Source organism: Neopelma chrysocephalum, unplaced genomic scaffold, assembly GCF_003984885.1.
Source record: "Neopelma chrysocephalum unplaced genomic scaffold, ASM398488v2 Primary Assembly neopelma1_74, whole genome shotgun sequence".
NCBI lineage: Eukaryota > Metazoa > Chordata > Aves > Passeriformes > Pipridae > Neopelma > Neopelma chrysocephalum.
The window spans coordinates 7,307,300-7,329,014 of NW_020897735.1; the positions used below are offsets into that span (position 1 = coordinate 7,307,300).

The following is a 21,715-nucleotide window of genomic DNA, read 5'->3' on the forward strand; positions in this document are numbered from 1 at the left end:
GATAGTCCTGCACTGCTCAATTTTGGGATCAAACAGGATGATATTGGTCTGATGCAGAATGGTCATTTTGATCATCCCTTGGCAGACCTGCTGCAAGATCAGGATGGGTCTGTCACTATTGAAGTTCACCTGTCTGTATTTTGGGGAGACTCTGATTCCTACAACAGGAATTAAAAGGGGATTTAGTTCTACACAAACGAAACTCTGTGAGAGCTTTGGAGGCAGGAAGAGTCACTGGCTCTCCTGGGCTTGGGTTTCATTCTGGCTGATAACACCCTGATAAAGGCCAGGGAAGCAATTCCAGGATTTTGATAGGCAGCAATACTCCCCTGAGCAGGAGGAGCAGGGGACAGATAGATTTTGTTCATGGCCTGCTGTTCTTCAGGCACTTTGTTTTACTTGTCCAGATGTGATACCAGCATTTCACATGGACATTGCTTCTCAAAGGGAGAATTAAAAGTGGTTTAACTGAAGCTGTTACCAGCCAAGGAGAGTCACAGTACTCACACACTGATTTTGGGGCCTCCTCTTTTCCTTCTTGACTGTTTTCTCATTCAGCTTGTAGAACAACATTGTTAAGGAGATTATTTTTAGGCTTTTGGTTTGGTTTTTCTCCAAAGCACCTGCAAGTCTCAGCATGGAGAACTTTCCTCCCTCTCTGCCCAGTTATTCATAATATCATCTTTCCATGCAAATAGACTCGTGGACCTTAATTAAAATATCAAACCAGACATTTTTGATATTCATTTCAAGACGTGCAATTTGCTGTGCTATCCCCAAACTTTTATAGCCAGATAAACAGGTTTTAAGGTTTCAAAGTGTAAAACCAGGTAAAATATTTCAAACAGGGTAAAAGACACGTGTGATAGCACTAGATCCATTTGAACAGCACAAAGGAAAAATAATGCTGACTTGGCCAAGTTTTCTAATTGAATAATTGCCAAACTGTAATTTCTGCCAAGGCCAGTTGGTATTTGCAGAGGTAAAAGAAGGTGGGGTGATGATTGCCTTAGCTCTAGGCTTATTCTTTCTTTAAAACCTCTTGAATTTAGATCCAGATGCTCGTGTTTATGGGTTCTGAGCAGTTTTGGCACAGAAAGAAGGTCTGGAAGTGGTGATGGCATTTAAGTGATTCTGAATTCATAGTAGTGAGGAGATAATTTCTCCGGGAAGCACTGGAAATAATTCAATTTATGGACTATTTTGGTCATTACCTGGATAGGAAAGAAAGAAAACAAATATCAGCAGCACATGTTGTTCTTTGCAGTGCTGCTCCAAGCAAAGAATGCCAAGGGACTGTGCCTGCCAGGCTGCTGGAAGCACAGGAATATGGAGAGGAGCAAGGAAATTCTGATGCTTGTCTAGCTGTCCTTGCTTGTGGCCCATAGCATCTGTTGCTGTAAGGATTCAGGAGGGATTCAGGGATTAAGGCATCAGCTTTGTAAAGATTTCTGCTTCTGCTCTTTGGACAAGAACAGTTGCAAATTGGATCCCAGACTAAACAAACAGGAGGTTTTCAGAGAAGCGGACTTGGATTTTTCCACATTTCCTCCTGTAATTGGATCCTCAGAGTGACACATTGTGGTTTTGATGTGCATTTTAAATATGGGAACGGATGTGTGACTTCTGGTGCTTGATAATCCAGGGTCTTGGATGCTGAGGCCATGAGAGATGAGGAGGGCTTGGAGTTGGAACTTCCATTCCCTCTTTCTTTAGGCATTCAGTTTGCAGGATCCTCCTGACGTGGGATGGGTTTTGTTTTCTTCACTCAAACTTTCATATTAACTGTGTTTTATGAGGGATCAACAAAGAAATCCCAGGAAAAGCCAGGGTGTGCCTTTGACATAAAGATTCTCCTTTCATTCTTGCCTGCCACTGGAGAAGAACCTTGGAGGTCACTGGAGACCTTAAAACTCCAGAATTTAACTTTTGCCCAGATTTTTTACATGTACCTATTATTGTAAAACATCCCTCACTTTGCACAAATCACATATAATATTAATATTATATTATATGTAATATACTATTATTAATATTATATTATTATGTTATTATTAATATATAATATAATATTATTAATATTATCGATATTCTGGCGTGTGCAACCAAGAGAGATCTGCAGCCTGACATGTTGCTGCTCTTTCCCTTCCAGGCTGCTCAAGGAGGAGATGACCTGGATAAAGATTTCACCGAGGAAACAATAAAAGAATACGATGGGAATTATTATGAAAACTATTATGACAGGACGGCCTCTCCCGACATCGGGCCCGGGATGCCTGCGAACCAGGACACCATCTATGAAGGGGTAAGAGGGTTCATTCTCCATCCAGGAGATGACTAGTTCATAATATTTGCCTTTCCATAATTTAGAGCATAATTAGCAACACAGAAACCAGTGTTGGGAGCATCATCTCACTTGGATTCACCCACCTGCCCCGAGGCGAGGAGGAGCTGCCCCATGTCCCTCCAACAGGAATTCCAGCAGCTCCTTGGGTTGCAGTTCTCCCAGGACCTCCAGCTGCAATTCCTGCTCGGTCTGGGGATGCTGCTGCTGAAGGCTGTGTCCTCTCTGACTTCTGTGTTTCCCTTGTGTGCTGCAGATCGGTGGCCCACGGGGCGAGAAGGGACAGAAGGGGGAACCTGCCATTATTGAACCGGTAAGGACCATCTGAGTTTTTGGGTTTTGCTGTTTTTCCTCAAGGAAAAAGGGCACAACGCATTTGTTCAGTGTGTCTTGGTGGTACTTGGTGGTTCAGTATTGTCTCAATGATACAGCTGGGAGGCTGGAAGACTTCCCATGAAAGAATTACTTGGTTCATTTGAAAACTTTTAACATAAAATACTGTAATTACATATTTAATTTTTTTTTTAAACTTCAAGAAGTGACCTAAATCACGAAGGATGTGCAAAATTTCCCATGAAAGAATTACTTGGTTCATTTGAAAACTTTTAACATAAAATACTGTAATTGCATATTTAATTTTTTTTTTTTAAACTTCAAGAAGTGACCTAAATCATGAAGGAAGTGCGAAATTTCCCATGAAATCTCTCATTTAGCAAAATAAAAACTGGAGCTTCAGGCAGGGGGCACATCTCACCCCTCCAGAGGGTTGGAAATGCCCCTGGCTCCACAGCAAACCTGCTCCCCTGAGCACCCACAGCCCGTGGCCAGGTCGAATCCTGACCTGAACTTGCAGCCTGGGGTTGGCTTTAATTGTGCAACTAATGGGTTCATCCCTCTGGAAATAAAAGGGTTCTCCCTGCACGCAGCTGTGGAAAGGAGAGGTTTGCTCCTGCACCAGCCCCAGGGTCCCACCAGCTTCCACTTGCAGAGAAACCCTGTGTCGCCCCAGGAGTGGAACCCAGCACACTCTTTCTTTATTGTTCTGCCCTGGGCTGCTTCTGAGGTTGTTTTTCTTTCTAAATAATGGTTATAATCTGCCTGTGCCCTTTGCAGAAAATGTGGGTGCCCAACTGAGCAGCCCTGAGGTGAGGGTGGAGCTGCTGCCCAGCTGCCCCACGATGGGAATGGCTGGGGCTTGCTCAGAGGCTCCTGTTGAGCAGAGCAAGGGGCTGTTGGTCGATGCCCATCTGTCTGTCCCTCTCTGTGTGTCAGGATGCCCAGGTACCCCCATTCCTGCTCCTCCCCAGGCTGGAGATGGAACTTCAGGCCCTTGCACCCACCTCCCCTGAGCAGGTCCCGGAAGGCTGAGCCCATGCTCGCTGCTCACCACCAGCTCAATTAACCTAATTTTCCTTGGCAGAGAGCCAGCCTTGCAGCAGCACTTCCCATCATCCCGAGGCCACTATTTTTCTTCTAATTCTCCCTTCCTTTCCTCCTCTGCCTGAAACTTCTGCAGGTAGTGGGGATGGGAGCCAGGGAGAAGCTGGGCTGCAGCAGCAGCGGGGCTTGAAAAGCCTGAGTTCCTGATAAAAGCACTCCCGACCTTTCCTTCCTTCTCTTCCTTTCTGGGTCTCGCTCCCACTGCAAACAAAAGGAAGAACGAGCGATTTCCTTATCGGAGGGGTGGGAAGGGAGGAGGGGAGCAGCCAAACGCCGGGCAGGGGTGGGCAGCCAAACCCCGCGAAGGCGATGGCAGGAGCCCAGCCCGAAGCGCTACAAAGCGAACAAAATAGTTAAGTTTAATCATCCAGAAAGAATTTGGCCGCCTTCACGATTTCCAAACACTGGAGCATGTACAGCTTTTGCCAGAAAGTAAACAAGACCAAATGCCGCCCGGTCCCTCTCCGTGCGGCTCCTCTTTAGCAGGAAAATTCGGATTTGCTGCGCTTTTTATCTCCCCCTTTTTTTTTTTATTTAATTTTTTTTTGGTGGGAGCTGCAGGAGAAGGGAAATAAGAACCAAACGCAAAGTTGGATTCTGCTGGATTTTCTCTCCTCCTCGTTCAAACCGCCCGTCCTTCAATCCTTGCTCTGTGCTGACACTTGCTGGAGGCAGCAGGGCAGGACAGGGGCAGGGGGAGAAGGGATGGAGAGGAGGGATGCAGGGACCCCAGACACCCAAGATCTGGAGCCATCAGGGTGCTGCTGCCTCCTCAGAGCCCTCTGTCCTTTTTGGGGGGACCCTGGTGCTCACATCTACTTTTGGGGAGGGTTTGCTCAGCACCTCTGTGTGTTGGAGCCAGACTTTGGGCTGTTTCTGTCATAGTGGCTTCACTTGTGTTGATTTAGTGGAGGCAACACCCTGTTTTCCCCTGGGACAGTCCCAAATCCATGGTTTGCCTGCTCTCCCCAAGGTGATTGCCCTTGGTGGCATCCCCCCCACGGGTCCTGTCCCCAAACCCTCACACATTTCCATCGCTCCCATTGAGGAGAAATCACGTAAACAGTGGAGGTTTCTTGCCAAGGAGAATCTCCAGATGTCCCTAAGGCTGGAGCTCAACATAAACCAACAGATAAATATGGGAAGATGCCAAGGATGTTTGCATCCCAAATTAGCTAATTAGCCTTGACTCTTGCTCATGTGGAGGAGTGTCCCCAGAGTCCGAGGTGGCCATGGGAAGCAGAACCTCAGTGCTGTGTGTGCTCAGAGCAGGGTAATGCTGGCACCCAGCAGCCCAAAAATCTCCTGGGGAGTCCTGTGTGGGCTGTGATTCTCTGCCCCAGCCCAGACACTGATTAGTTTTTGTTTTAGAACCTGTCACACCAAAAATGTGCCATCATTGGTCTCAACAGGGATGGATTTGAGGCTTTCCCTGCAATGTCCTTCACTGTGTGTCTGAAACGAACCAGTGCTTAGTGGGTGTTCTGGGGCACACTTTCTCCATCAACAGAACTCGCCTCTCTGTTGAAGTCTCCAACAGCAAGAGCTCATAGTCAGTGCAGGCTGGGGGAAGGGGGTGTGGAGTTCACCCCAAATTCCCACCCAGAGGAGAGCAGTGTCTCCATGGCCCACGGGGAACCTGCTGTCAAAATATGGGCACAGGGTGAAACCTTGTGACCTAAATTCTTTCCTGGTGAAGAACGACTGCAGAGGCACTTCTGTGGTGGTGGCAGCAGCAGCAAATTTCCCCTCACAGGTCCAACTGAGGGGGAAGCCAGGTTTTAAATGAGATTTTAAACGAGGTGGTAACGAGTAGTGTGGACACTGGGAAAGGCAGAAAATAGTGCTGGCCATGCATTAGTGGTGCAGAAACATGTATCCCACTGATGGAAGCAGGGATGGTCCATGGCAGCGTGTTTTATGCTATTTTTTGCTCCTCTGGGCTTAGAGACTGTGGCTTTTGGGGCAGGAATGCCTGGATTTTCCTCTAGACATTTCAGATTTGTTCAGCTCAGCCCTGTCTGCTGGAGTGGCTGCCCTGGGTCAGCCAAGGCTTTTGGCACCAGAGCCTGAGAACAGTTAAGGGTGTCCCAAGACCAGTCCCTGCACTTGCTTCCTCCAGGCTTCACCCACGTGAGCCAACTGCTTATCTACAGATTTTTAAAGATGGGTTTCATCCCATAGGAGAAATGTCCCTGTTTCCTACAGGTGAGCTGGGAAGTGCAGGGACTGCCCTGGCTTGACCTGGCTGTTGCTGGGCCCCAGAGATAAAAGGGGCAGTGCTCTCTGTGGAGCTCTTCCCAACACATCATCCTGATGTCTTCTGGAAAACATTTGCCAGGTTTATTGGGAGGTTTCTTTTTTGCCTCTTACATGCTCATAAGGGAAAAAAAAAAACCCACCTCAATTCTACTGAGCACATGATAGATCTGATATAAAGTTATGACAAAATATTTAGATTAAAACGGATGGAGAAGCATTATTTTACCATTTTGCCCACACAGTGATTTCCTACATACACAGAGTAAATCACAGAGTGCAGTCTGCTGGAAAAAATAATTTTAAAAAACATCTTGCAATTTGATTGCTAACTACTTTTTAAGCTCTTTGGGTCTAGAAACAGCTTTTTTTCCTGAAGCTCCAGCACCATCAAGGCTGGCTGTGCTGCAGGGTTTGCCTTTTGCCTGCTTTTGGGCAAAGAGAGAAGGGTTGTGTTTAGGAAGGTGACCCTGTGCTGGGGTGAGGGTGGGCCTGATGCTGGGGGTAAGGGCTGTTTGCCATGCCCTCAATGATTTAAACAGACATTATTTGGCTTTTCAATGTGCCTCTGGCAACAGGGACACAGGAGATGCCATCCAAGAGGGTGGAAACCCTTCATCTCTGGGGTGTCTCCATGTAGCAGCAAGACCTGAAATATTTAAGCACAGGACTTAACTAAAGCCGTGGAATCGAAGTGACCTGGGGGATGTGCCTTGCTAATCACTTTTTTTTTCCTTCCTCTTGCCCAGGGTATGCTGGTGGAAGGCCCACCTGGTCCTGAAGGCCCAGCAGTAAGTGGCACTTTTCCCCTTGCTCCGGGTTTGGGGTGCGTGTGGAGGGCTCGGCACACGGCTGTCCCCGGGCTCTATTGCTTCCATATGCCACACATGTGCACAGAGCGCTTTGGGGTGGATTTTCTGGTGCAAAAATAAACAGAAAGCTCTAAATCTTTTCCTGCTCGTTGTATAAATCTGCTACAAATAATAACACATTTTAGTGGCTCACTTTTTTCCTGTCTTTTTCCGTGCTAGGGCCTTCCAGGACCTCCAGGACCAACTGGACCTGTGGGCTTAATGGGTGACCCAGGGGAGAGGGTGAGTATTTGTGTTTTTGTCCTCTTTGCTGAGGCTTTGGGTGCTTTGGTGTGTGCACAGTGGGACTGTGATGTGTCTCTGGAGCCCTAAAATCATTCTCATCCTGTAATAGCACTTTCCTCTGAGTCAACCCCCAAAGGAACTTATGGTGGGGTACAGTGCTGACCTTTGGGGCAAAGGGTTGGGGAACAGCCACGTTAGTCAAGTGTATTAAGCCATTTTCCAAGTTAAAACCAATAGCTTGGGCTGAAAACCCTCTGCTCTCTGTCTGTGCTCTTTGGCTGCTCCTTCCAGTGCAGGAGCTGGGCTGTGGCACTGGGAGAACAGGATGAGCAAACACCAAAATAGTCACTAACACGCTAAAATGAAGTTCAGCCACTCTTCTGCATCCTCATTGCAGCTGGTGCTGTGAGTCCTGGCAGAGGGTTTGGTTTTGGTTGGGACCAGGATAGTCCTGGGGTCACGCCAGCACTGCTGCTCTGGGTCTTTCCTTATGCTCATTTTGTGTCCCAAGCTGCTCCCAATGGGAAAGGGGCTCTCGTGCAGCACTTCACCTTTGCTGGATGTGGATTATTGGTCTGTACCAGCAGCACTAGAGACTGATTTATGTGCTTTAACAATGCAATAACTTAGGTTTTGATGTTACTGTAAATCAGTTTTGTCCCTGGCAGCCACTGCTTTGTAAACTGCTGCTGCAGAAGCCTCTGGCTTCGGGATGTCTCATCAAAGGCAGCTGCTCCCAAGTGCTTTTGTGGATTGCGACCCCAAATCCCATAATTTAACACCACTCTTCAGTCAGAGCTGTATATTTATTTGTTATTGCTGAGTCCCCACCTGGGATCAGGAGTGACCTGTGTTTTGGGAGCTGCTGAACTCAAGCCTCAGGTCAGTGAGTGGTTCATGAGCACCATTCCAGCAGCAATTCCAGTGCTTGGCAATGCCACAAATTAAAAGGCACTGTCCTTGCTTCAAGAGCTGAGTCTCTGGAGTGACCCTGTTACCAATGCACTCCTCACTTGCTTTTGTTCACCCACAGTTCAAGCCTGTTCCTCATCCCTGGCAGAGGCAGCCAGGTGAGCACACCTGGGCAGATGTGCAGCAGGCTGCCCACTGCCCCCAGTCCTCCTTCCCAGCAGGAATTTTGACCTGACATCTAGTGGAAAATTCACCATAGCACAGACAGGATCTGGCCTTGCAGAGAGGCTGAGGTGGGATCAGCTTTGTTGTCTCAGCTCAGTTTGGTGCTGGGAGCAGAGGAGCACATTTCCTGGAGGATAAGGCAGCTCTGTACCCGTGGTGCACCACAGCATCCTCCACGGAGCCAAGAGCTCAGTTCCAGGTGGGGAACCACATCCCCTTTGCCTCCTGGGTGCCCAGGAAGGATGAGCTGGGGTGACCAGATGCAGACTTTCTGCCTTTGTAGGGCTTCCTAATTTCCTGACAGATTTTTTGGCTTGGACAAGGTGGGAAAAGACAACGGGAAGGTCTGGCTGGATAAACGAGTTGTGCTGTTCTGATGTGTGTCTCACACATTTAATTGCTGCAAATTCTTTAAGTGTTCATGTCATGGCCTTGATTATATATATTTTTTCTTGAACATTCTTTTTCTTTGGTCTTAATTGAGCAACCTGAGACCCAGAAAAAATAGGAGGGAGAATTCCTTTAATTACAGAAGATCAGAACAAGATCTCTGTGCCCCCAAGGATCTCCCCTTAGCCTTGTTTTAACTGTTGCAGTGATACCAGAGGTCTGCTGTGGTTTCCTCTGTGGTGGCCATCTCTGTGTTCCCTTTTCTTTCTGAAGCACCCAGGTTGCAAAATGTAACCACTGAGAGAATTAAAATCATTGCTGGCCTGCACTGGGAAGGGAATGCAGCGGTTTTAAGGTGCACTTGAGGAGATTCCTCAGCTGTTGGGGCATTCCTGTGGCAATATCCATAACCTGGGCCCAGGATTTTTTTTAGGAGAGGTTCTTTGTTGCCTTCTTGGTCCCTGGGGGATTGGCCGGAGTCTGCTGGCTGCTGCATTCCCACTTTCCCCCCCCCCGGAGCACTGCTGGAGAGACCCTCACCTCTTTTACACTCCTGGTGTATTTATTGTGTTTTTGGATGGAACAGTAATAACGTTGCTGGTGGTTGTGACATGACTGAGAACGAGGGGCCCTGACTGTGCTCCATCGATCGGTGCCTGCGAGCTCAGAAAGTCGATACAGGCTCAGCCCAGGGCTGTGAGCCAGGGCCACTGCTCCTGGAGAGCTGGGCTCAATTAACCCTTGTGGCACTGCAGCCCTGGATCCTCCTGAAGGACCAAGGGCAGGCTCTGCATCCTTGGTGTTGGCTTCCCAGAGGATGGGTGAGCTGGGCAAGGCCCCAGCTGCGTTTTGCATCTTGCAGTGGTCCAGGATTACTCAAAAGAGCTGTGTGGCTTCATCAGATTCTTGGTAGGTCTTCATCCTGCTCGGGCTCCTGCGTGATGCTCAGCTTCCTCTTCTCCCTTGGATGTGCTGTATCTACTCCTGCATTCCTGGCAGGCCGGATGCTGCCCCTGGTGACAAGGGAGTGTGTTTCTGTCATTTGTCCAGGCAGATGCAGACATTTGCTGGCCAAGCTCCTCTTGAACAGCCCTGCAAAGCCAACCAGCAGCAGACACGCTGTCCCTGACGATGCTGCTCCACACCCTAAAATGAAAGGAATAATTTGCATTCTAGCACAGGCAGCACATCCTGCTTTTCCAAGTGTCCAGAACAGAGTGTAATGCAACATACTGTGCACAGAGGAGTGATGAACTTGCAGAGCCAGGAACTGCGACTGTATTAAAATACTCCTTTTCAATTAGAGCAGCTCCACTTTTAATTTGTTTATTATTAACCCTGCGCATGGCTCATGAATTTACATGACTTCCCCGTGTACGGGGAGGAACGTTCCCTCTGCCTGCATCTGATGGAAAGACTTTTTATTTGCAATCAGGCAGGTGCACTGAATTAATGTACCGACAATATTCAGGTATGTTAATATTGGCCAACATTCATTTAGCTCTGGTTTATTCATCATGTCAGCTCGTTCATTTTTTCCCAGTTATTTTACAACACGCAGAGGAACTTGTGTCAATGGCAAAGCTGTGGAGCAGCATGTTTGTGGGAGGTTTCAGAGGGCTCAGCTGAGGGGAGGGCGGTTGGGGATGACTTAGGCAGGTTTCTTTGAGCAGTGGGAAGAAGGAAATATGGCACTTGGGAGACCGAAGGGTTATTTCATGGGTACTCCAGGCTGGAATGAAGAAAGTGGGAAAATGTGTTGTTTTGAACAGGATGAGCTGCAGCATTAGAGCAAAGTGCAGCTCCATCACTCTCCCCGTTGTGTGTTTGGAATTCTGGGGTGTCTGGGTGCTCTGGGTTGGTCAGCACACCTTGGGGGAAGGCTGGTCACAAAGCAATAGCTGTATCTTCCAAGACCATACAACCATTGAGTCCCAAAAGACTTATTCCCCTGGGGACAGTTTTGCACCTCAGAAGTGCAATAGGATCCCTAAAATCCTTATTGGGCTTCTGCAAGGCTTGATGTTTTCAGGGTGCTGGTTTTCCCATCAGATGGCAAGTGCTGCCTTGCCTAGCAGACCCCCAAAACTGCAAGGAAGATCTTCTATTACATAATTTTCTGACCAGAGCTGAAAATGGCACAGAAATAATCAGAGAGAGAGAGACACTCAGTGAATTTTGAGTTCCAGTGCTGTGGGCTGTTGGGTACCACTCTCACTGCCTGCGACTTGAGGAGCCCCCAGCACCAACACGCTGAGGTTTCAGTTTAACCATTCCCTTGAAATATTACACCAGTGTTTGCACTCAGAGTGGCATTTTAGAGCACTGCACCAAATGAGAGTTGAAGTCCCCATCCCTGGCTGCCATATATCAGCAAATCCCTATTTACATAACGAGAGCGACACAGATTTACGCCCCGAGCCTGGCAGGCTGCATTTCTTCGAGGCATTCGTGAATTTAAATTTACAAAGTGCTTTATGGGTTTGATTTTCCTCCGTCCCCTTGCCCCCTGCTGATCCACCCCACAAGGAACAGACCTCCCACACCCAACCTGAAACAAAAAGAGGCATTTATGGGTATAAAAGCATTGCATCAACATTTGTCAGGCAGAGTACACACACACACACACGGAGGGATAAACAAAGCTCATTCCTGATCCATCATGTGCAGGAGTGGAGTTAAAGGAGAAGAGGGAGAGAAAAGAAAGTTTATTATATAAAGCAAGTCTGGCCTAAATTATTTATGGGGCTTCTGCTCCAACAGATGGGACTGGCCTCTGCACCTCATCAGCAGGGTCAGGGGCTCCGGTGTCGGCCAGACTGAGCAAACAGCGCGAACGCAACACTGTGAGCTCGTCTTGAAAAATGGATGGGCTGGTGTGTTCTGCAGCCTCCCTTCGCTGCTGAGGGAGCTGCTGGGCTTTTTTTCCCCTGTATTTTTTTGCTGATAAATCACTGGCTGCAGCTCTGGCTGCTGCAGCAGCGCCGGGAGCAGCGTTGTTATTCCGGGCTGGTCGCGGTGCAGAGCCGGGCTCCGGGTCCGCGGGTCTGCGGGGCAGCTCTGCCCTGTCATTGTGGTGCAGGTCCCACCACAGCCCCGTCCTGCCTGGGGCAGGGTGGAGTAGCCTCAACTCCTCACCCCCCTCCCTGGTGCTGGGCTCTAATTTAGGGCTTGGAACTCTGGCTTGGGTGTTTTGGGTTCCTTTGTAAGCAGGAGACAATAAGGGAACTGTGAAGTAGAGGGAATGGGAGAAGGAGGAGCACACAGGTGTGAAATGCAAAGAGAACATTCTGGAAGACTGTGGGGCAAGGATAACACACCAACTGTTTTGGTTTGGTGGTTTGGGTTTTTTTAATTCTCTGATTTTTAGGGACTTCGTTACCTATTTCTCTTTCCCTGATCCTTTTCCCACCTTTATCCACCTCCCTGTGCCTTGTGGGGTGAACATATGACTTTCTGTGACCCTGCAGCACGTCCATCTGTGTCTGAGATTTGTGACAGGGTTTTATCTTACTATTATTTTTACTATTGCATGCACTGGAGGGCTTCAGACAAGTTGAAGAGAGTGAGGACTAACATAGGTGTCTGTTGCTTACCCTTCCAACAACACTGGTTCTCTATAGATGGATTTATTATTGGCATTTACTAAATAAAGGAGTATCCAACTCCTCAATCTTGATCTGCTGGCCAGGCAATCCTCTCTGTCTGGCCACAAAATGAGCACCAAGACATATTTTGGCCTCATTGGGACGTGGTCAAGTCACTCCTACCTTAAGCTGTTGAGAAAATTGCAATTAGACACACACATTGAGTAGTTGGATGTCATCCTCATTTGCATGTAGGATCACTGGATGGATGTGTAAATTGGGGTTAACTAAACTTTTTGTCAAGTCCACAGTTGGGAATACAGATAATCCATGGGCTGTCTTAGGAAAATTGGCCATATTTGATTATTTATAGCTTCATCAATAGATCTTTTACTGCACACTCGTTTCTTTAGTACGAGTTAAAGACACTCAAACTGATGTTAATCAGCACAGCTCCATTGAGATCCACAGAGTTTGGCTGATTTACAGCTGCTGACAGGATCGCTCCATTGGAGATGGAAGTGGCCTCATAGGACTTAAAAAAAAAAAAAAAGGAAAAAAACCAGAAGAGAGAAAAATGGAATGACCCAGAAGACTGAACACTACGGAAATGAATTTATCTTTCTCCATTTCTATCTCACCGTCCCTGAGTTATGAAGTTTCATATTTTTTTTAATAGGTTTTAATGGATCCAACTAAACATTGATTCCATTAACTTGCAGCATTGCAGAGATTCTCAGAAAGAGCTTGGAAATGTGGGGGCCAGGATGGAAGAAGAGGGAATTACTGGGAAAAGTCGTGTTGGGCTTCCACAAAATTTGCCTCAGCATTGGGATGTCTGCAAACTCAATCCCTGTGTGTCAAGACAATGTCATGACATATCCCTTTACAGCCACAGCTGCTTATGTATGGACATGATCAAAATGATGCTATAGAAGTTTATTTTTGTTTGTTCTTCTTGCAGGGACCACCTGGTCGCCCAGGTCTTCCAGGAGCAGATGGTTTACCAGGACCACCAGGGACAATGCTTATGTTGCCTGTAAGTACAAACATAACTAAAAAAACCCACATTTAAATGAGTCAGGTTTCTTGGCTTTGTTGCTGTTCAGAGCCCGTTCTTGCAGAAGCCTCCCATGTCTTTCACACCAAAGACATATTTTCCTTGAGGTAAAAGATGGATCTTGATGGTTTTTCTTGTAAATTTATTTTTTGCAAAGCACTGTAATTTCTTCACTCATCAAAAGCACTAGGTTAAAATTTCCAGAAGTGATGAATAATCATAGAATTCATAGGATATCCTGAGTTGGAAGGGACCCACAAGGATCCAACTTCTGGCTCTGTACAGGATACTCCAAAAATCCCACCATGTACCTGAGAGCCTTGTCCAAACACTTCCTGAACTCTGAAAAAGTTTAAGTGTTTCTGCCTGGGCACAGTGTTGGAAACAAAAATACATGAAGAAGCAACTGAAGGCACTTCCAAGGGCCAAATTTCCATGTAGAACCCTCCCTCCTACAGCGAGGAACCTCAAACAGTTCTTCAAAACCAAAATTATAAGCACCTGAACAAACTGGTCTTCTTTGATGACCAGTGGTTAATTTGTATTGTTTTTTGTCTCCTACATGAAGCCAGTAAGTACCAAATCAGCTTTCTTGGTCCTGGGATGCTGAAGGAATGGTTATATTTTGTGTCTGCTTTGATGTGAGACAACCCTATGGAAACCAGCTGCTGAAAATAAGTAGTTGGGTCCCAAAGGGAAGGAGTTTTTAGTGACAAACCTCAGCACACTTGGACAGGTTCCAAAGGGCTGGGTGAGGCTTGGGTAGGTTCCTGGCAAGGTTCCTGAGCAGGCTGGGCCAAGAGCTCAGCGTGGAGCTCAGCTGGCCATTACAATGAATTTGTTGGCCCCTCCAGAACCAACCACGGGCCCATAAATTGCATCTCTTTGGACCTCCTTGCCAAGTCGGTGTGGTCACACACCTAACACCAACCAGGGGAAAGGCCAAGGTGAAATGGAGGTGACAGAACCATCCAAGTAGGTTCTGCAGCCAGGACTGTCCTTCTTGCAACACCCCAAGCACAAAACTAAGGCAGGAGGAGGCTGTGTGCCCAGGAAAGTGGAAGAGGCAGAAGGGGTGGAAGAGGCAGAAGGAAACATTAACCTCCTTCTCTTTCAAGTTTGGAAATAAAACATTAACACTTGGGGGGTTTAAATCCTTGGAGTGCTGAGGGATCCTGGCTTGAACCACAGGCCAAACTCTGGTTTTTGGAGCAAACTGCCACGCTTGAGAAACCCGGCCTTTGTCGGGGCAAACGGGCGGCTACGGCCAAATAACCTGATCCAACCCCGTCTGCCCGGGGTCTCCTGGCCAACAGCACCCACACAGGGAATATCAGCCCTGTGAGAACCGTGGTGTGTGAGGTCCTCACGTGCAGAGCCCACAATCCCCCCCATTGTGTGTCCCTCCGGGCTGGCAGAGCTCGCGGGGCGGGTGCGGACGTGGGAAGCGCGGTTGGTTTTTTGTGGCTCTGAGCTGGGTGACCCGAGTGCGGTGGGTTAATGGGATGGTCTGGAAAGACAGTGATGGATTTGGGTCAGTCATGCTGAACCAAATTGTTTAGGAGTCAGGCTACTGTGAGGGTTGGGAGGACAGCAACCCGGTGACCTGCTTTCTCCGTCTTGTCCCCATCAGTTCCGCTTTAGCGGAGGAGGAGATGCTGGATCCAAAGGACCTCTTGTTTCAGCCCAGGAGGCCCAAGCCCAAGCCATCCTGCAGCAGGCCAGGGTAAGTGATGGGAGGTGGGATGTCTCCTGCAGCAGGTTCTCGTGGAAGCAAAGGAAAACCAGAATAAATGTGTCAGAGGAGATATCTTCATACTCACACCCTTCGTGGGGGTGGCAATAATTTCCCATCTGAGATGGAATTACTTGAGATCCACCTCAATTTGGATTTTTATTAATAACCAGTGAGGGTCCAGGTCCCAGTAAGCTGGTTTTACATTGCCTACAGCCTTTGGACCAGACCTTTTGCTGGTGCCAGACCTGTTGGCTCCAGTGCTGTTTGTGCTGACAGTTTTGAGGGTCCATATGAACAGTTGTGGATGTGCTCTAGGGATTCCCTTCTTTTGTGTGTTTTTTTCCCCAATAAATCATAATAATTAACTGTAAGTCACTGATGGAAGCTGTTCCCAGCCCCACGAATCTCAGCAGGCAGATCTGTAATTTTCTATGATGTATTTATTTGGAAATACAGGATGGTTATTCATGCAATGTTTCTTTCCATGGATGACCTTATTGATCGATGATCAAATCATCCCTGGTTTACTGGTGACAAAAAGCTGGTCGTGCACATTCCCAGTACAGCTCCTGTTCCCTGCCTGGATGAGTGACTTGGTGTATAAGGCTTTGTACTCATCTGTTCAGAATATAACTTAATTTTTAGCCAGTGCAGCTTAGAAATTTTTCTTCCGTGAGTGGTTGTGGTGTTTTTTTGGTTTTGTTTTTTTTTTTTTTTTAGTTGAGTTGTTTAACATGATCATTGCCACGTTAAAAGCAGAGATGCAAGAATCACAATTCCAGCAGAAGGGGAAAGCCACAATATTGTGTTTGTCCTGATCTGGCCCAAGAGGAACCGACTTCTGGCTGTTTAAGGAGGCAGTTCCCAAAGGAACATGGCTTTGGGACATTGCATCTGGGGACAGAGCTGAGATGTGCTCCTCAGGTCCAAAGCCCACATCTGTGTGCAGCTGGAATGTGCTGTCTGTTATTCAGGGCTGTTTGCAGTCACTTCAGCACAGACTTTTTGGGGCTGGGCTGCTGAAATGGGCTAAAAAAGCAATTTATTTCACCCTTGAATGAAATAAAACCCACTGTGATCTCCACCCAGCTGGGTGACACTTGCTCCTTTTGGGTTTATAGCAAGGAATTTGGCTTAGCTGGGGCTATTCTGGATTCCATCCAACTCCCCTTTCACAAAGGAGTTTGATTTTATACTTATTCAGGTAGAGTACAGGGCCTTGATTCCACCAGTCACTGCATTTTCCTGTCCATTAACCTTGTTCTGAGAATAATATCAGCGGATTATGTTTCTGGTGTTGCCTTGTCAGTCTTAATTTCAAGCTTGCCTATGGTTTTTCCATCAGCATCTTATTTTGCTGGGAAATAGTGAGTTTGACCTGATAAAGGTTTCATGAGAAGCACCTGCTTTCTCAGACTCTCTGGTTTTGTTCTTTTTTTTTTCCTGCCTGTTGAAAATTGTGATTTATGGAAAAAAAAAGCTTCCTCCTCTCACTCCAAGTCCGTTTCTTTTTTTAAATTTTCAGGTTTGGGGAAAAAAATTTAAAAACCAAATAAATCCTGGGTAACTTTGGAGCACTGGATGAAAAGTTGTGTATTTTTATAAAGGAAAAAATTAATTCCATGGTTAACTTCAACATTTTTGGCTGAAAACTTGGATACCAAAGCAGAAAGGGAAATGAATGTAATTTTTTTTTTGTGGTGAAGCTACAGGATATGGCAGGAATGGAAAAGGAGTCCTGCAAGGGGGAGGATGCCTTCTTTCCTTTTTTGGGTTTGTTTTTCTTGTTATCACTGCTGTTAATTGCATTATTAGGTTGATTTATTCCCTTAAAATTTGGCTTCCATTAGGCACCAAACGTTATCCCAGCCAGCAGTGGTTCAGAGCATCTCCCTTTTAATGGGGTGTTGTAAAAAGATGCCACATAATCCAGCATTTGTGCAATATTTATGCCATTCCAAGTGCAATCACGGGTAGATTTTAATTACTGGAGTACACAGATAATTACAACTCTTTGAAAGTGTTGAATTGTCACGAGGGAACAAATTGTCTGAGTGATGTTTTAAGTGTGGACCAGCTCCATTACCCACCGTGGAAATTACTCACTTGATACATGGTTACATGACTCCTTAATTATTGAGCTAAAAGCCCCCTGTTGCAAATAGAACTGTAGTTCAGTTTGGACCATAAAGAAAAAAAATTCTCCTAAACTGAAGTGGGATCATAAATATTTATGTCCTCTCAGCAGACTCGTGCACCAGCCAGGGGGTTTCAAAGAATCATGGAACGCTTTGGGTTGGAAGGGACCTTTGGGATCATCCAGGAAGGTGGGCAGGGACACCTTCCACTAGACCAGGTTGCTCCAAGTCCCATCTAACGTGGCAGGGATGGGGCAGCTGCAGGTTCTCTGGGCACAGAGGAGTTGTTTGCCCGTTTGTGGGTGGCAAAAGGAGCCGGTGGGGCAGCACATGATGTTTCCTGGGGATAAAAACATTTCTCCAAGGGCTGGTGGCCTCTGGGCACGGAGAGAGCATGTGGCTGGTGGTGCAGTGGTGGCTTTGTCCCACTGGAGCAACAAAGCAGAGACACAACTGAGCCCCTTCTCCCTTTGTGTTGCAGCTGGCGCTGAGGGGACCCGCGGGGCCGATGGGGCTGACGGGGCGTCCGGGCCCCATGGTGAGTGAGGGGGCAGGACAGGAGGGTGGGCTCTGGGATACCTCCATGAATGGCTCTTTCTCTACACGACCTGATTCTGTGGTGGAAAAATGTAATTAATTGTGTTCTCTGCCCAAAGGGACCCCCGGGCAGTGGAGGACTAAAGGGAGAGGCTGGAGAAATGGGACCGCAGGTGAGTGTGGGCAAATGAAGGTGTGAAGCAACCAGTCCTGCTTTAGAGGCTGTTGGGAAGGAGGGATTCAGTAATCCAATGCCAGTGGAAAGTAGGAAGGTGTGGGAACATCTATTTTGCATGTAAATGTCCCTCCAAGTGTCTGAATCTGGACAGGATTTTAAGCCAACAGCATAAAACTCTGCAGGTGGTATTCCCTTCCTGCCAAGACATCCATGGAGGGGTCCTGTAAATACAAGATAGACTGGAGCACAGGGAGTTCAGGAATGTTCAGGAAGTTGTTCTTCCAAGCTGTAAATCCTGCATTAAGGGGAAGTTCCCATTTTCTGCTGGTGGAGGACATGATTTATCTACCCCGTGTGGAGCTGCTTGCAGGGCAAAAGCTTCCTCGTGGATAAATGCCCACAATTCCTGTCCAGAGATGCTCATTCCTGAGCCTTCCCTGTGTGTTTGGAACTACAGGCTCCGCTTGAGGGGTTCACCTCTCACTTTGTAGCCCTGGTGACCCTGACAGCTCCAGCAGTGCCTGCTCTGGGCCCTGAGCAGAGTCTGTTCATCGTGCCTTGGGGTGATGCCATTTCATCCTCTCTCCTTGATGCCTTGCAGGGTCCACGAGGCATCCAGGGCCCTCCCGGTCCGGCAGGAAAACCAGGCCGCAGGGTGAGTGTCCTGGCAGCTGCTCTGACACTGCATTAGCTACGATTTCTGCTGGAAACTGTTTCTGCTGCCAAACAATCCCTGAGCACCGGGAGCGTTGCACAAGAGCCGGCTGAGGGCCAGGCAGGGGCTTGTCCGGGACCTCTCCGGACATCTGGATGGACAAGAATGAGGATGAGAGTTAAAAACTGGGCAGTGTGGGGAGAACTGCAAGGCCACACGTCCCACTCTTTTTATCCTGGTGTTTTTTGGTTGTTTTTTTTTGGCTCTGCAGCTTTGAGGTTGTAGCTGCATAAATGCCTTGAACTGGTTGGACAGTCCCCAGGGCTGGTGGAGTGTGAGGAGGATCCAGCCCCTGGGGGGGTTCTGGAGTTGGTATAAATCCTGCTCACTTGCTCTGTTGACATCCCCAATGGTGATTTTTATTTTACACCATCCTTCCTGCCAGAGGAAGAAATGAGCAGGTCTTTTGTGTGACCCACTTCTGGCTTCCTTAAAAGAGAAATGATCCCAATTTCAATTTGCAGCCATCATCATTAGCATATCCTAAATTGTGCTGGAAGATAATTATTTCAAATAAAAATCAATGACCATGTCCCAGCATCCCATGTAGTGAAGTAGCTTTGCTGCTGTTTGTCTCCCACCTCTCATTAACTCCAGGCTGAGCCTGGATGTTGCTTCAAACACAGGGCAGTGTTTTTTTCCCTCCCCAACCTGTGAGATCCAACTTAAATAAACCCTCACTTTGCACAGATGTCCCTGTGGCCCCGACCTACCCTTTGTGTCTGACTTTGCTTGTCTCTGCTGCAGGGCCGAGCTGGCAGCGACGGTGCCCGGGGAATGCCAGGCCAGACAGGACCAAAGGTAGCACCACATATTTATGTCTTTTGGGAATCTGCATCTGCTTTTTAGCAGGAATGAACTGAGGGACCCGTGGAGAAGGAGCCCACCTTGCTTTGGAGGAGGTTGTTTCGGTGGTCCAGAGACTTCTGTGGAGTTATGGAAGTTGAGGGAGGGAGGTTAAACACACTCCCAGAAGGCACAATAGCAGTTTTTCTTTTCTCTTTCTGTTTTTTTTTTTAAATACAACTTCTTTTAATTGCTGGATCCTCTTAAGGATGAAATATGCTCCCTTGCTTAAGAATGAAATATGCTGCAGTTGTAGAACAAATACTTCAGAATCCCAATTACAAAAACCAAACATGAATGAGTGGTTGGAAACATCCTAGAATATAACTACCAAAAACATACCTATTAACTGAGTGAGGAAATGCAGGAGGTGTGGTGAGGAATTCTAATTCCCTGTACTTTTTAGACAAAATCCCCTCATTCTGCTGGTATTACCAAGCAAGGAAGAAGCTGCTCCACTCAAATTGAATGCAGAGGAAGTTTGCTCAGGGAATCATGTCTTAGAAGGTTTAAGTACTTTATTATGTAGATACTTAAGGCTGGAATAGATGGGGGGTTTTGATACAGAGACAGGAGACTGCAAATCATTTATCCTGTAAAGTGCTTTAATGAGCGTCGACTGCCCTCAGAGGAGGGGATGCCAGGGAAGAAGGGAAGCAGAATAACGAGCAGTGCTGGGAAGGAGAAGGAAATTTGCTGTGAGCAGAGGCAGAGAGATGCTCCAGGACCTGCCAAAAGGAGGGAACTGGAGGTTTCTCTGGGTGCATCCCAACCAGCCTCGGCCAGCCCAGTCTGTCCTCCCATCTGCCCAGGGGTAACGGAATTCCCTTCCCTTGCTTTCCTTTCCTTTGTAGAAGGGAGGAGCTGGTACTGTTTTAGCAATTCACATACCATGGGGATGTGAAAACACAAGTGGCTTCACCCCTTTACAGAGAAAAAAGGACTTTTCTGTCTGTGGGGCCTTGCTCGCTGTCACCCACGATTTGCAAACACCCCCGTGCCATCTCCCTTCTCCAAAGATTTGAGGCATTTGGGAAATAACTCTCTGTGCATTCCTGCCCTACTTTCATTAAGACAACTTCCAGAATTTATTTACATATATTTCTTTCCTTGGAGTGTCCAGGAGGGTTAAAAAGGATGTATGGGACAGATTGCAGTAAAGCTCAGGATGGTGTTTGGGAACCTGTTGGTAGGTGAGGGAACACCAGTGTCCAGTTTGGTCCCCAGTGGATTGCAGTTTGTAATTCCATGGAATTAAAACTAAATAAATACTTGGACTACAAAAACCTGCTTTAGATCATGGAGAAGTCTCTCAGAGAAACTCTGAAATCCACATGGAAAAGCATTTAAACTGTAGGTGTTGGGAGGACTTTAACTGCAAATGACTTTGAGGGTTTTTTTTTTTCTTGTTTTAATCTATAACTTTGAAATCATCACTGGTCTGATGGAAGGTGAAGGCTGAATGTCTGAGGGAGAAAATCGATCCCTCCTTGACACGAGAAAAGAAACAAATTGGAAGGATATTCAACTGCAGGTGGAAATGTGCTCTAACCTGGGTTTTCTTTCAGGGTGACCGAGGGTTTGATGGCTTGGCTGGTTTGCCTGGTGAGAAGGGAAACAGAGTAAGTTTTCTTTCACTTGTCTTCAGGCCACTGGCTGGAATAAAACCTTGGCAGGAGGAGGTGGCTGGGAGAAACTGGGAGGAGGGCAGCTATTACTGGGAACGAGCCACAGTGGTTTAATTAAGAGAGGATGAGTGTCCCTAAGAACACGTGGGATGTCACAGCTTCCCTCCCAGCATTCCCATCCCAGGAAGCTGCAAGATCCTTCTCGGACTGCTCGAAATTGGAATGGAGGGGAAAAATGCCTTAATAAAATGCAACCAAAAACTAAAGCTGGAGGCAAAAGCTGCTGTTAGACAGTGCAGTTGGGGATGGAAAGCGCCAGAAATGACAATGGGTTAAATCTCTTTGCTTTATAATTAAACAATGGGGGGGGAAGAAATGCCAGGAGGTGGTTATTTTGGCAGGCTGTGCGTCCCTCCCCTCCCTGGAGATGCAGACACTGCTTTATAAAGCAAGGGAGTGTTTGAGCAGCAGAGATTGAATCATGATTACAAGTTACACAGAGAAGGGGAGATGATGCCTGGGAGAGATGTTTAGTCAGCCAGCACTGGAGGGGCATGGCCTGGGCACAGCAATAACTGTGTGCAGAGCACGAGTCCTGCTCCTCAGGGAGGTCCTTGGTTC

The 21,715-nt window shown here is 47.3% G+C and overlaps 1 protein-coding gene across 2 annotated transcripts in view; it reads left to right on the top strand.

Moving 5' to 3' along the window:
- Positions 1–21,715, top strand: part of COL5A1 (collagen type V alpha 1 chain) — a 147,485-nt gene that overhangs the window by 69,699 nt on the left and 56,071 nt on the right. For both annotated transcript variants that reach the window (XM_027687762.1, XM_027687763.1), the window contains exons 8-18: positions 2,153–2,305; positions 2,601–2,657; positions 6,793–6,834; positions 7,075–7,137; positions 13,219–13,293; positions 14,948–15,040; positions 17,672–17,728; positions 17,847–17,900; positions 18,507–18,560; positions 19,368–19,421; positions 21,035–21,088. In XM_027687762.1, the coding sequence (XP_027543563.1) occupies positions 2,153–2,305; positions 2,601–2,657; positions 6,793–6,834; positions 7,075–7,137; positions 13,219–13,293; positions 14,948–15,040; positions 17,672–17,728; positions 17,847–17,900; positions 18,507–18,560; positions 19,368–19,421; positions 21,035–21,088 (756 nt within the window). The remainder of the gene's footprint in view (positions 1–2,152; positions 2,306–2,600; positions 2,658–6,792; positions 6,835–7,074; positions 7,138–13,218; positions 13,294–14,947; positions 15,041–17,671; positions 17,729–17,846; positions 17,901–18,506; positions 18,561–19,367; positions 19,422–21,034; positions 21,089–21,715) is intronic.